General features: G+C 49.4%; 1 protein-coding gene across 1 annotated transcript in view; it reads right to left on the bottom strand.

The window, feature by feature from the left end:
- Positions 1-2698: 2698 nt before the first annotated feature.
- Positions 2699-13232, bottom strand: part of shkbp1 (SH3KBP1 binding protein 1) — a 57115-nt gene continuing 46581 nt past the window's right edge. The window contains exons 16-17 of the mRNA XM_061720062.1: positions 8872-8974; positions 2699-3645 (exon numbers count right to left, since the gene is read on the bottom strand). Coding sequence (XP_061576046.1) covers positions 2856-3645; positions 8872-8974 — 893 coding nt within the window. The 3' untranslated portion in view covers positions 2699-2855. The remainder of the gene's footprint in view (positions 3646-8871; positions 8975-13232) is intronic.

The raw sequence follows: 13232 nt of genomic DNA, 5'->3' as shown, positions 1-13232 counted from the left end.
CTTCCTTTACTGTGTTTTACTCCCTAAACCACTTCCTTTACTGTGTTTTACTCCCTAAACCACTTCCTTTACTGTGTTTTACTGTGTTTTACTGTGTTTTACTGTGTTTTACTCCCTAAACCACTTCCTTTACTGTGTTTTACTCCCTAAACCACTTCCTTTACTGTGTTTTACTCCCTAAACCACTTCCTTTACCGTGTTTTACTCCCTAAACCACTTCCTTTACTGTGTTTTACTCCCTAAACCACTTCCTTTACTGTGTTTTACTCCCTAAACCACTTCCTTTACTGTGTTTTACTCCCTAAACCACTTCCTTTACTGTGTTTTACTCCCTAAACCACTTCCTTTACTGTGTTTTACTCCCTAAACCACTTCCTTTACTGCGTTTTACTCCCTAAACCACTTCCTTTACTGTGTTTTACTCCCTAAACCACTTCCTTTACTGTGTTTTACTCCCTAAACCACTTCCTTTACTGTGTTTTACTGTGTTTTACTTCCTAAACCACTTCCTTTACTGTGTTTTACTGTGTTTTACTTCCTAAACCACTTCCTTTACTGTGTTTTACTGTGTTTTACTCCCTAAACCACTTCCTTTACTGTGTTTTACTGTGTTTTACTGTGTTTTACTGTGTTTTACTCCCTAAACCACTTCCTTTACTGTGTTTTACTCCCTAAACCACTTCCTTTACTGTGTTTTACTGTGTTTTACTCCCTAAACCACTTCCTTTACTGTGTTTTACTCCCTAAACCACTTCCTTTACTGTGTTTTACTCCCTAAACCACTTCCTTTACTGTGTTTTACTGTGTTTTACTCCCTAAACCACTTCCTTTACTGTGTTTTACTGTGTTTTACTCCCTAAACCACTTCCTTTACTGTGTTTTACTGTGTTTTACTCCCTAAACCACTTCCTTTACTGTGTTTTACTCACTAAACCACTTCCTTTACTGTGTTTTACTCCCTAAACCACTTCCTTGTCTCTTCAGGCCGTCATTGTAAATAAGAACGTTCTTAATGACCTATCATATTATTCTGAAGTAACAGTACTTTTACTCGAGTACAGTGTTTGGCTCCTCTACCAGCTCTGGTTATTTCTTCTTATCTATTTTCAAGACGTTTCTCAGCGTTAGCAGATTTATTTTGAGGATGTTAGCGTTAGCGTTAGCCGCAGCGTGGACTGAAGGGAGGCAGAAAATGATGGGCGTGGGAAACAAACTTTGAAAATGGACTGTGCAGAAACACAACGTAGCAGATCTGGACGGGCAGCGTGGACTGACAGAACACCGGTCCCTCCTGGACCCGGTCCAGAACACCGGTCCCTCCTGGAGCGGTTCTGGACCGGGTCCGACCCGTAACACCGGTCCCTCCTGGACCCGGTTCTGGACCAGGTCCGACCCGTAACACCGGCCCCTCTGCCAGCCGGAGGAGTTACGGTCCGACCCGTAACACCGGTCCCTCCTGGTTCTGCACCGCCAGCCGGAGGAGTTACCGCCGTTACTCGCCGTTTGGTCCCGGCGGGACGGAGGTTCCAGTTCTGGATCAGAACCAGCTCTCTCTCTCGGGGGGAGAACCGGTCCAAACCGACCTCGGTGCGGTACTGGTGTCCATGTGGTTGCTAGGCAACGCGTCCACCAGGGGTTGCTAGGCAACGCGTCCACCAGGGGTTGCTAGGCAACGCGTCCACCAGGGGTTGCTAGGCAACGCGTCCACCAGGGGTCGCTAGGGCAACGCGTCCACCAGGGGTCGCTAGGCAACGCGTCCACCAGGGGTTGCTAGGCAACGCGTCCACCAGGGGTTGCTAGGCAACGCGTCCACCAGGGGTTGCTAGGCAACGCGTCCACCAGGGGTTGCTAGGCAACGCGTCCACCAGGGGTCGCTAGGGCAACGCGTCCACCAGGGGTTGCTAGGCAACGCGGCCACCAGGGGGCAGTGACGACCGACTCGTTACTGCAAAAACTCTAAATCTTAACAAGAATATTTGTCTTATTTCTAGTTAAAATGTCTCATTTTTAGTCAAAAAATCTCATTACACTTAAAACAAGACTCATTACCAGAAAAATAACTTATGTGACAATTTTCACCTGTTTCAAGTAAATTTTCACTTGAAATAAGTAGAAAAATCTGCCAGTGGAACAAGATTTATCTTCTTATTATAAGCAAAACAATCTTGTTCCACTGGCAGATTTTTCTACTTATTTTAAGTGAAAATCTACTTGAAACAGGTGGAAATTGTTGTTTTTTCCAACGACATTTTGACTTTGTTCAACTTTATTTCAACTTTTTTTTTTTTTAATTTTGAGAAAAATGTCGAGATGTCGACAAAATTTGGTTTTATTGTTTGATTTGACTATTTTCACCTGTTTCAAGTAAATTTTCACTTAAAAAAAGTAGAAAAATCTGCCAGTAGAACAAGATTTATCTTCTTATTACAAGCAAAAAATCTTGTTCCACTGGCAGATTTTTCTACTTTTTTTAAGTGAAAATTTACTTGAAACCTCGATATTTTGACTTTTTTCACAAAATTGTGACTTTTTTTTCAACATTTCGACACTGGCAGATTTTTCTACTTATTTCAAGTGAAAATGTACTTGAAACAGGTGAAAATTGTCAAATAACAAGTTATTTTTCTGGTGATGAGTCTTGTTTTAAGTGTAATGGGGTTTTTTGACTAAAAATGAGACATTTTAACTAGAAATGAGATAAATATTCTTGTTAAGATTTGTGGTTTTTGCCGTGTGTGCCCCCCGTCCCCCCGAGGTCCGGTGGCGCCGGTCCACCTGGTCCGTGTTCCCGCCACGGCGCCGGTAACCACGGCGCCGGTAACCACGGCGCTGGTAACCACGGCGACGGCTCAGCGTCAGAAACTGGTCTCGTTCATGTGCGGTTTGGGGCTGGTGGGCGGAGCCGCGGCGGCGAGGGGGGCGGGGCCGTCTGGGCCCGCCGGGCTCTCGGGGGGCGGCGTCACCGGTGCCGGCGGCGGCGGTGGTGGTGGGGGGTCGGTGGGAGAGGGCGGGGCGGCGTGCCGGGGCGAGACGGGCCCCAGAGAGCGGGCGGGGCTTGTGGGGGAGGCGGGGCTGACTCTGCGCTGAGAGGACGAGGAGGACGATGATGGCGACGGCGACAGAGACGGCGGCGGCGCCGAGCACGAGCTGCGGCCGCCGGGAGACACGGAGAAGGAGGTCGGGGTCCGGAAGCTGAACCGGGCCTCCAGCTCGCTGCACACGGCTAAGCTCCGCCTCCCGCCCTCCGGCCCCGAGGGGGGCGGGGCCCCGGAGCTCCGCCTCCCGCCCTCCGGAGGGGGCGGGGCCCCGAACCCGGAGCTTGACGCCTCCGAGCCCTTGGCCAGCTCCTGGCAGCGCTCCACGAAGCTGCCCCGGCGGACCGAGCCCGGGTCCCGGTCCGGCCTGGGGGCGGAGCCAGGGCCGTGGGCGGGGCCAGGGCCGTGGGCGGGGCCAGGGCCGTGGGCGGAGCCACATAAACTCCCCAGCCCCAGAGGGAACCCTTGGTCTCGGGCCGGTTTGCTCAGGGGCACGGGGGGCGGAGCCTGTCGGGGGAGGCTGCCGCACATGGAACCTCCGGCTGGTCCTCGCCCCCCCGACGGGTGCAGCCGGTCCGGTCGGAGGCAGTCGCCGAACTGGGAGTGGAGGCTGCGGGGACAGGAAGTGACATCATCAGCAAACAAACAACAAGCGGTGCGTCCGAAATGCCAAACTAAACATTATTTACTCAAAAATGGCTCTTTTCCACCAGTACCTACTCAGCACGACTCTACTCTACTGGACTCTACTCGACTCTGTGGAGGCGTGCAGAGTAGATACTTTTCTGTAACTATTCTGCCGAGGTTCTAAGCTGCTGAGTCGGGCTGTGATGTCATCACACTACAGGCCACCGATTGGTCGGGGGGTTGGAGTCAGACGTTTGAATCAGCGCGAGAGCAACTCGTGGCTTCTGCGAGGTTAATCAACCTTTGAACTTGTTTTGTCCTTATGAAACTGTCACATGCTTGGTCAACAGAAGTCACAGCAGCCACTTCCTGATCTACTCAGGGTTTGGACTGTCTGGAGACATCTGTCTACTGTAGTGTCAGTATTCAATCACACGTTATCACTTCCTCCCATTGTCTACTGTTTTCTGTTCACTGTCCTTATTTGGTCATTTCCTGTCAAGTTTCTCAATAAAAGCCTCATGCAGGAGGAGGAGGATCTTGGGGAAACTCAGGAGTTCTCCATGAGGGCCTCGTTGCCCTGCACTCCTCTGCTCCCCTCCTTCTGCAGAAGTGTGTTAAAACCATTCCAAGTCCGTCTCTGTGTCTTTCCTCGTTATGAATTTATATAATGTTGATTTAGACCTAACATTTTTGGTGCCGAAACCCGGGATCCCAACATCTGTGGCATCGGGGCGATGGGCCGATCCGAGGCCCGGTGACGGGTTCCCCGAGCCAGGAGGGCACTGAGACTGGGTAAGAAATGCTCCTCTCCATAAATACCTGGGGTATTAAATGTGTTACTTTAATAGATGCTAGGCTGGGGTTAGCCTGCGGTTAGCCTGGAGTTAGCCTGCGGTCTGGGACCCACTATGAAAGTCAGGGACTTAAAAGTAATACGAGAGGAGGTTTCTATTGGAATGGGGTTTTGGTTTTTTCGTCTATGTTTGTCTAATGTTCTTGTCTAATGTTCGTGACTGAAACTGTCATTGACAATGTCGGGGTTTCCAAAATTGTGAAGTCAAATTTCAATTGTTCACTAAATGATCAGCATTAAAACCAAACTGTCAAAACGGGAAACTTATGAGCTGAAAGAAACTTAAGAAAGCTAAAATAACTGGCTAAAATAGCAGATGCGTGGTTAAACTAAAACGTATGCCTAAAATAATTTCCAAAAGACGCTTAGTCGACGGCAGGGGTTCTTAACCTTTCTGACCTTGGGGCCCAATTTTTTCAGTACAGAGTGGCCCGGGGCCCATTAAATATTAAAATTGTATAGCAGGGGTATTCAACTAAAACTTTAAGAGGTCCATTTAGAGAAAATATACTCAAGCAAAGGTCCAGAACATCATAATATATATATATATATATATATATATATATATATATATATATATATATATATATATATATATATATATATATATATATATATATATATATATATATATATATATATATATATATATATATATATATATATATATATATATATATATGTGTGTATATATTCAAGTAGCCTCATAGTTGTATCAACATCTGCATCTGACTGTTATATAAAAAAAGTACATATTTGCCAATTGACATGTTTAACTTGAATTAAACATATTTTTTTCTCTTAAAAATAAAGTAGATTTAATTTTATTTTTCAAATGCTATCTTATTTTATTTCTCTACCAGCAGTTTGAATTTCCCCTTTTCTTTGTTAATTGTCTCAACACATTTTTATACTAAATTAATATAAACACATCTTAACAATTTAACAGTTTTTCTTTCTTCCCCTCTTATAATCTTATGCCCCCACTTTCTGTTGTTCAGTGAGAGAACTGAGCTCTAACTTCTCCTGTCAGGACTTTAAATCTGGGCTGGATGGTGTCAGGTTCTCATATGCATGTGGAGGTGCTCATTGTTGAGCCTGGAACGATATTTAGTTTTAATTATGTTCACTGTGGAGAAAGCTGCTTCACAGCTGTATCTGGACCCAAACATGGGCAGGATGTTTTAAGATGGTCAGTTTATTTTTCTGTGACTTCAGTTCAGACTTGAGTGGATATGTTTGATGAAAAACTTTGTGCCCACCGCCCGAGCGGCAGCCTCAGCCGACCTCCCCGGCCGCGGGGACGCGCCGGGATAAATGATCACGCCGCGCTCACTCGCTCTGGGCGCAGACCCAAGTAATCGATCCCTGATCCTGGCGGATCTAAACCTACTCTGTGCAAAATTAAGGATTTACTCTGTAAATACACACCATTTCTATTACTATTACACGTACAGCTAGCTGAGTGTCTTCTTCTCCTCATTTGGTTGGGAGTTGCTATGCAGTCCCGCGGCCCTCGCGGCCCACACGTACAAAACTGAATTTTTTTGGCGGCCCACTAGATGGCGCTCGCGGCCCAAGTGTGGGCCGCGGCCCTATGGTTAAGAATCACTGGTCTACGGGAGACGTCCCTAAAACTAGGTGAAAAAAAGATGGTGACAAAATCTTGTGCAAAATAATATACAGAAATTTAAAACCTTAGAAAATTGACTAATTTAAGGCTAAAAACAAAACTGATTAAATGTTCAAAATGGGACAAGGTTCCAGCAAGAGGAAAAGAAAGTTTTGAAAAGAATAGCATAAAGTGATGTGATTTGATGGGAGATTGGAAAGTGGAGAAAAGGGGGCTGTTTTGATGTTTCCTGTTTCCATCTGTTCTTTTAATGATTTCTATTTATTAAATAAATGTCTCTGCTCTTGACCAGCGTTTACTGCTGCTGCATCTTTAACTTTGTTAGGAAAACCAGCCCAGTGGAATATAAGATCATGGAGACAGACGGGGAGGGAACGAGCAGAAAGAAAGACCGGGATTCATTTAGAGAGGAATGAGTGTAAACATGATCTGGAATTATTCTATTCGGATTTAAAATCGGAATAAACCAAACACTTACTTCGGAATTAAGTGTAATTCAGAATGGCCATTATCATTCCCAATTAGGTGTTTACGTGATCTTCTTCCAGCTCTCAGCGAAGGCGGACGCTTTTTCTGCTCCTCTCCCTTATCAATCTGCCCTGCTGCTTTTGTCCTGTCTCGTCTTCAGAGTCTCTCCTTTTCACTCCTCCCAAACTCTACAATCATGGAATTGATTAACTGGTCTCTCAGCACAATCAGAAGTCAGGGGGTAAGGGAGCCCTCCTGCCCCGATGGGATGTTTTTTGCTGGATACACAATGGATTCCTGGAAACACTGGAAACCGTTGTGTTTGGTGATTCTGTCTGTGGAGGACGTTGAAGATCCTTCATAATTGGATTTATGATAGCAGGATTTCTCCTGATTGGAGGAGGGGGATTCCTGGTCTACCGACAAACGCGTAAGTGGTCGACAGCTGTTCTGGCTCTTTCAGAGCTGCCGGACGTGGCTGAAGGATCAAGCAAGGTGATCAACACTCAGACTTTAACGCTGGGGGAGCAAAGCCGTAAGCTGGATGTGATTCTTGAACAGAATCTCAGGCTGGCGGCGTCTTTGAGCTCATTGGCAAGATGGATAAGACCTTGGAGAAGTTGGAAGCTCGGCTTGGAGGGAATTGATCACAAATTCGTCTGATTGGAGTCGCCATTAATGAACCAGAGACTGAAGGCAGACGGAAAATTACTGGGTCTGTCTGTTCTTTTCAATATAATTGTTGATTCTATAATCTGGCCTTGACAGAGCAGCTTGGCCCGCTGCTCCAGTCACAATCTCCCTGGTGGAATGTAAACAAGATGACTCTGCCCCCACTAACCCTCCCCTCTCCAGAACATCTGTGGACCTGTTTCAGAACTGTACCGGGTCTGTGGACCTGTTTCAGAACTGTACCGGGTCTATGGACCTGGATCAGAAATGTACCGGGTCTATGGACCTGGATCAGAACTGTACCGGGTCTGTGGACCTGGATCAGAACTGTACCGGGTCTGTGGACCTGTTTCAGAACTGTACCGGGTCTATGGACCTGGATCAGAAATGTACCGGGTCTGTGGACCTGGATCAGAACTGTACCGGGTCTGTGGACCTGTTTCAGAACTGTACCGGGTCTATGGACCTGGATCAGAAATGTACCGGGTCTGTGGACCTGGATCAGAACTGTACCGGGTCTATGGACTTGGATCAGAACTGTACCGGGTCTGTGGACCTGGATCAGAACTGTACCGGGTCTATGGACCTGGATCAGAACTGTACCGGGTCTGTGGACCTGGATCAGAACTGTACCGGGTCTGTGGACCTGGATCAGAACTGTACCGGGCCGTCTGATAACATCAAGGACACTGGCTAAGGAGCAGCTCTGGGGCAAAGTTTTCACAGACTTACCGCTCACACACACACTTTTACTGATAACCACACCTCCCTCATTCTCAACGCCTTCCCTGGCTCCCCTCTTATCAGCCTCCCTGACACGGTCGCCGGGTTCGAGCGCCACGCTGCCGGGACCCCGCACCCCCCGACTTGCCCACCCCCATACCCATGCAAGTTATGATGTTGTATTGTTGTGTGTATGTTGCTTTTCTGTCCCGAGGTGTTTTTTTTGCACCTTGACACTAGGTATTAATACACAGTGTGAATATATTTTTTTCCCTCCTCCTCCATCCCAGTGTCATCCTTCCTCTAAAAAATGGCGTCCGTATTAACGGAGCCATCGGTGTGAACCGGAGTCAAGTTCTCTCGTCTGATTTATGTCTGACCTGCAATAAAGCTTTTTCTGATTCTGAATTAAACTTCCCTTGTAAACGACTGTTTTTACTACTCATTAGGGAATTTGGGACACTGTAGGTGGAGGGGTTGGGGGCGGAGCTAACGTACCTGCAGGTGGAGGGGTTGGGGGCGGAGCTAACGTACCTGCAGGTGGAGGGGGCGGAGCTAACGTACCTGCAGGTGGAGGAGCTAATGCTAACGTACCTGCAGGTGGAGGAGCTAACGCTAACGTACCTGCAGGTGGAAGGGTTGGGAGCTAACGCTAACGTACCTGCAGGTGGAGGGTTGGGGACGGAGCTAACGTACCTGCAGGTGGAAGGGTTGGGGGCGGAGCTAACGTACCTGCAGGTGGAGGGTTGGGGACGGAGCTAACGCTAACGTACCTGCAGGTGGAGGGGTTGGGGGCGGAGCTAACGCTAACGTACCTGCAGGTGGAGGGGTTGGGGGCGGAGCTAACGCTAACGTACCTGCAGGTGGAGGCCCGCGGCGTGCTGTCCGGCGTCCGGGTCAGCGCCAGGTCACACTGGTCCAGCAGCTCCAGCAGCTCCTCCTCCGTCGGCCCGCCCAGCGCTGCAGGAGAACCAATCACAGCCCTGCGTCAGTCACCGACCAATCACAGCCCTGCGTCAGTCACCGACCAATCACAGCCCTGCGTCAGTCACCAATCACAGCCCTGCGTCAGTCACCGACCAATCACAGCCCTGCGTCAGTCACCGACCAATCACAGCCCTGCGTCAGTCACCAATCACAGCCCTGCGTCAGTCACCAATCACAGCCCTGCGTCAGTCACCAATCACAGCCCTGCGTCAGTCACCAATCACAGCCCTGCGTCAGTCACTGACCAATCACAGCCCTGCGTCAGTCACCAATCACAGCCCTGCGTCAGTCACCAATCACAGCCCTGCGTCAGTCACCAATCACAGCCCTGCGTCAGTCACCAATCACAGCCCTGCGTCAGTCACCAATCACAGCCCTGCGTCAGTCACCGACCAATCACAGCCCTGCGTCAGTCACCAATCACAGCCCTGCGTCAGTCACCGACCAATCACAGCCCTGCGTCAGTCACCCACCAATCACAGCCCTGCGTCACCGACCAATCACAGCCCTGCGTCAGTCACCAATCACAGCCCTGCGTCAGTCACCAATCACAGCCCTGCGTCAGTCACTGACCAATCACAGCCCTGCGTCAGTCACCAATCACAGCCCTGCGTCAGTCACCAATCACAGCCCTGCGTCAGTCACCGACCAATCACAGCCCTGCGTCAGTCACCAATCACAGCCCTGCGTCAGTCACCAATCACAGCCCTGCGTCAGTCACCAATCACAGCCCTGCGTCAGTCACCCACCAATCACAGCCCTGCGTCAGTCACCAATCACAGCCCTGCGTCAGTCACCGACCAATCACAGCCCTGCGTCAGTCACCGACCAATCACAGCCCTGCGTCAGTCACCAATCACAGCCCTGCGTCAGTCACCGACCAATCACAGCCCTGCGTCAGTCACCAATCACAGCCCTGCATCAGTCACCAATCACAGCCCTGCGTCAGTCACCAATCACAGCCCTGCGTCAGTCACCAATCACAGCCCTGCGTCAGTCACCAATCACAGCCCTGCGTCAGTCACCAATCACAGCCCTGCGTCAGTCACCGACCAATCACAGCCCTGCGTCAGTCACCAATCACAGCCCTGCGTCAGTCACCAATCACAGCCCTGCGTCAGTCACCAATCACAGCCCTGCGTCAGTCACCAATCACAGCCCTGCGTCACCCACCAATCACAGCCCTGCGTCAGTCACCAATCACAGCCCTGCGTCACCCACCAATCACAGCCCTGCGTCAGTCACCAATCACAGCCCTGCGTCAGTCACCAATCACAGCCCTGCGTCAGTCACCAATCACAGCCCTGCGTCAGTCACCAATCACAGCCCTGCGTCACCGACCAATCACAGCCCTGCGTCAGTCACCAATCACAGCCCTGCGTCAGTCACCAATCACAGCCCTGCGTCAGTCACCAATCACAGCCCTGCGTCAGTCACCAATCACAGCCCTGCGTCAGTCACCAATCACAGCCCTGCGTCAGTCACCAATCACAGCCCTGCGTCACCGACCAATCACAGCCCTGCGTCAGTCACCAATCACAGCCCTGCGTCAGTCACCAATCACAGCCCTGCGTCAGTCACCAATCACAGCCCTGCGTCAGTCACCAATCACAGCCCTGCGTCACCCACCAATCACAGCCCTGCGTCAGTCACCAATCACAGCCCTGCGTCACCCACCAATCACAGCCCTGCGTCACCCACCAATCACAGCCCTGCATCAGTCACCAATCACAGTCCTGCGTCAGTCACCAATCACAGCCCTGCGTCAGTCACCAATCACAGCCCTGCGTCAGTCACCAATCACAGCCCTGCGTCACCCACCAATCACAGCCCTGCGTCAGTCACCAATCACAGCCCTGCGTCAGTCACCAATCACAGCCCTGCATCAGTCACCAATCACAGCCCTGCGTCAGTCACCAATCACAGCCCTGCGTCAGTCACCAATCACAGCCCTGCGTCAGTCACCAATCACAGCCCTGCGTCAGTCACCAATCACAGCCCTGCGTCAGTCACCAATCACAGCCCTGCGTCAGTCACCCACCAATCACAGCCCTGCGTCAGTCACCAATCACAGCCCTGCGTCAGTCACCAATCACAGCCCTGCGTCAGTCACCAATCACAGCCCTGCGTCAGTCACCAATCACAGCCCTGCGTCAGTCACCAATCACAGCCCTGCGTCAGTCACCAATCACAGCCCTGCGTCAGTCACCAATCACAGCCCTGCGTCAGTCACCCACCAATCACAGCCCTGCGTCAGTCACCCACCAATCACAGCCCTGCGTCAGTCACCAATCACAGCCCTGCGTCAGTCACCAATCACAGCCCTGCGTCAGTCACCAATCACAGCCCTGCGTCAGTCACCAATCACAGCCCTGCGTCAGTCACCAATCACAGCCCTGCGTCAGTCACCAATCACAGCCCTGCGTCAGTCACCGATAGGGGTGTAACAATATATCGTGCCACAAAATTTTGCGATACAAAAACATCACAATACGTGTCGTGGAGGTGACAAACTGTATCAGATATTGTGTTATTAATATTAATCTATTGTGTCGAAATTTTGAGAAAAAAAGTCAAAATTTCAAGAAAAAAGTCGAAATTTCAAGAAAAAAGTCGAAATTTCAAGAAAAGTCGAAATTTCGAGAAAAAAAAGTTGAAATGTCGAGAAAAAAAGTTGAAATTTCAAGAAAAAAGTCAAAATTTCAAGAAAAAAAAGTTGAAATGTCGAGAAAAAGTCAAAATTTCAAGAAAAAAAAGTTGAAATTTCAAGAAAAAAAGTTGAAATTTCAAGAAAAAAAGTTGAAATTTCAAGAAAAAAAGTTGAAATTTCAAGAAAAAAGTCGAAATTTCAAGAAAAAAGTCGAAATTTCAAAAAAAAGTTGAAATTTCAAGAAAAAAAGTGCTGCAGGACAACCAATCACAGCCCTGCGTCAGTCACCAATCACAGCCCTGCAGTCACCAATCACAGCCCTGCGTCAGTCACCAATCACAGCCCTGCGTCAGTCACCAATCACAGCCCTGCGTCAGTCACCAATCACAGCCCTGCGTCAGTCACCAATCACAGCCCTGCGTCAGTCACCAATCACAGCCCTGCGTCAGTCACCCACCAATCACAGCCCTGCGTCAGTCACCAATCACAGCCCTGCGTCAGTCACCAATCACAGCCCTGCGTCAGTCACCGACCAATCACAGCCCTGCGTCACCCACCAATCACAGCCCTGCGTCAGTCACCAATCACAGCCCTGCGTCGGTCACCCACCAATCACAGCCCTGCGTCACCGACCAATCACAGCCCTGCGTCAGTCACCAATCACAGCCCTGCGTCAGTCACCAATCACAGCCCTGCGTCAGTCACCAATCACAGCCCTGCGTCAGTCACCAATCACAGCCCTGCGTCAGTCACCAATCACAGCCCTGCATCAGTCACCAATCACAGCCCTGCGTCAGTCACCAATCACAGCCCTGCGTCAGTCACCAATCACAGCCCTGCGTCAGTCACCAATCACAGCCCTGCATCAGTCACCAATCACAGCCCTGCGTCAGTCACCAATCACAGCCCTGCGTCAGTCACCGACCAATCACAGCCCTGCGTCAGTCACCAATCACAGCCCTGCGTCACCCACCAATCACAGCCCTGCGTCAGTCACCAATCACAGCCCTGCGTCAGTCACCCACCAATCACAGCCCTGCGTCAGTCACCAATCACAGCCCTGCGTCAGTCACCCACCAATCACAGCCCTGCGTCAGTCACCAATCACAGCCCTGCGTCAGTCACCCACCAATCACAGCCCTGCGTCAGTCACCAATCACAGCCCTGCGTCAGTCACCCACCAATCACAGCCCTGCGTCAGTCACCAATCACAGCCCTGCGTCAGTCACCGATAGGGGTGTAACAATATATCGTGCCACGAAATTTTGCGATACAAAAACGTCACAATACGTGTCGTGAAGGTGACAAACTGTATCAGATATTGGGTTATTAATATTAATCTATTGTGTGTCGAAATTTTGAGAAAAAAAGTCAAAATTTCAAGAAAAAAGTCGAAATTTCAAGAAAAAAGTCGAAATTTCAAGAAAAAAGTCAAAATTTCAAGAAAAAAAAGTTGAAATGTCGAGAAAAAAAGTCAAAATTTCAAGAAAAAAAAGTTGAAATTTCAAGGAAAAAGTTGAAATTTCAAGAAAAAAAGTTGAAATTTCAAGAAAAAAAGTTGAAATTTCAAGAAAAAAGTTG

This window comes from Cololabis saira, chromosome 4 (genome assembly GCF_033807715.1).
Source record: "Cololabis saira isolate AMF1-May2022 chromosome 4, fColSai1.1, whole genome shotgun sequence".
NCBI classification, from domain to species: domain Eukaryota; kingdom Metazoa; phylum Chordata; class Actinopteri; order Beloniformes; family Belonidae; genus Cololabis; species Cololabis saira.
The sequence above is the reverse complement of the archived record's forward strand: the minus strand, read 5'-3'. Positions and strand labels throughout refer to the sequence as shown.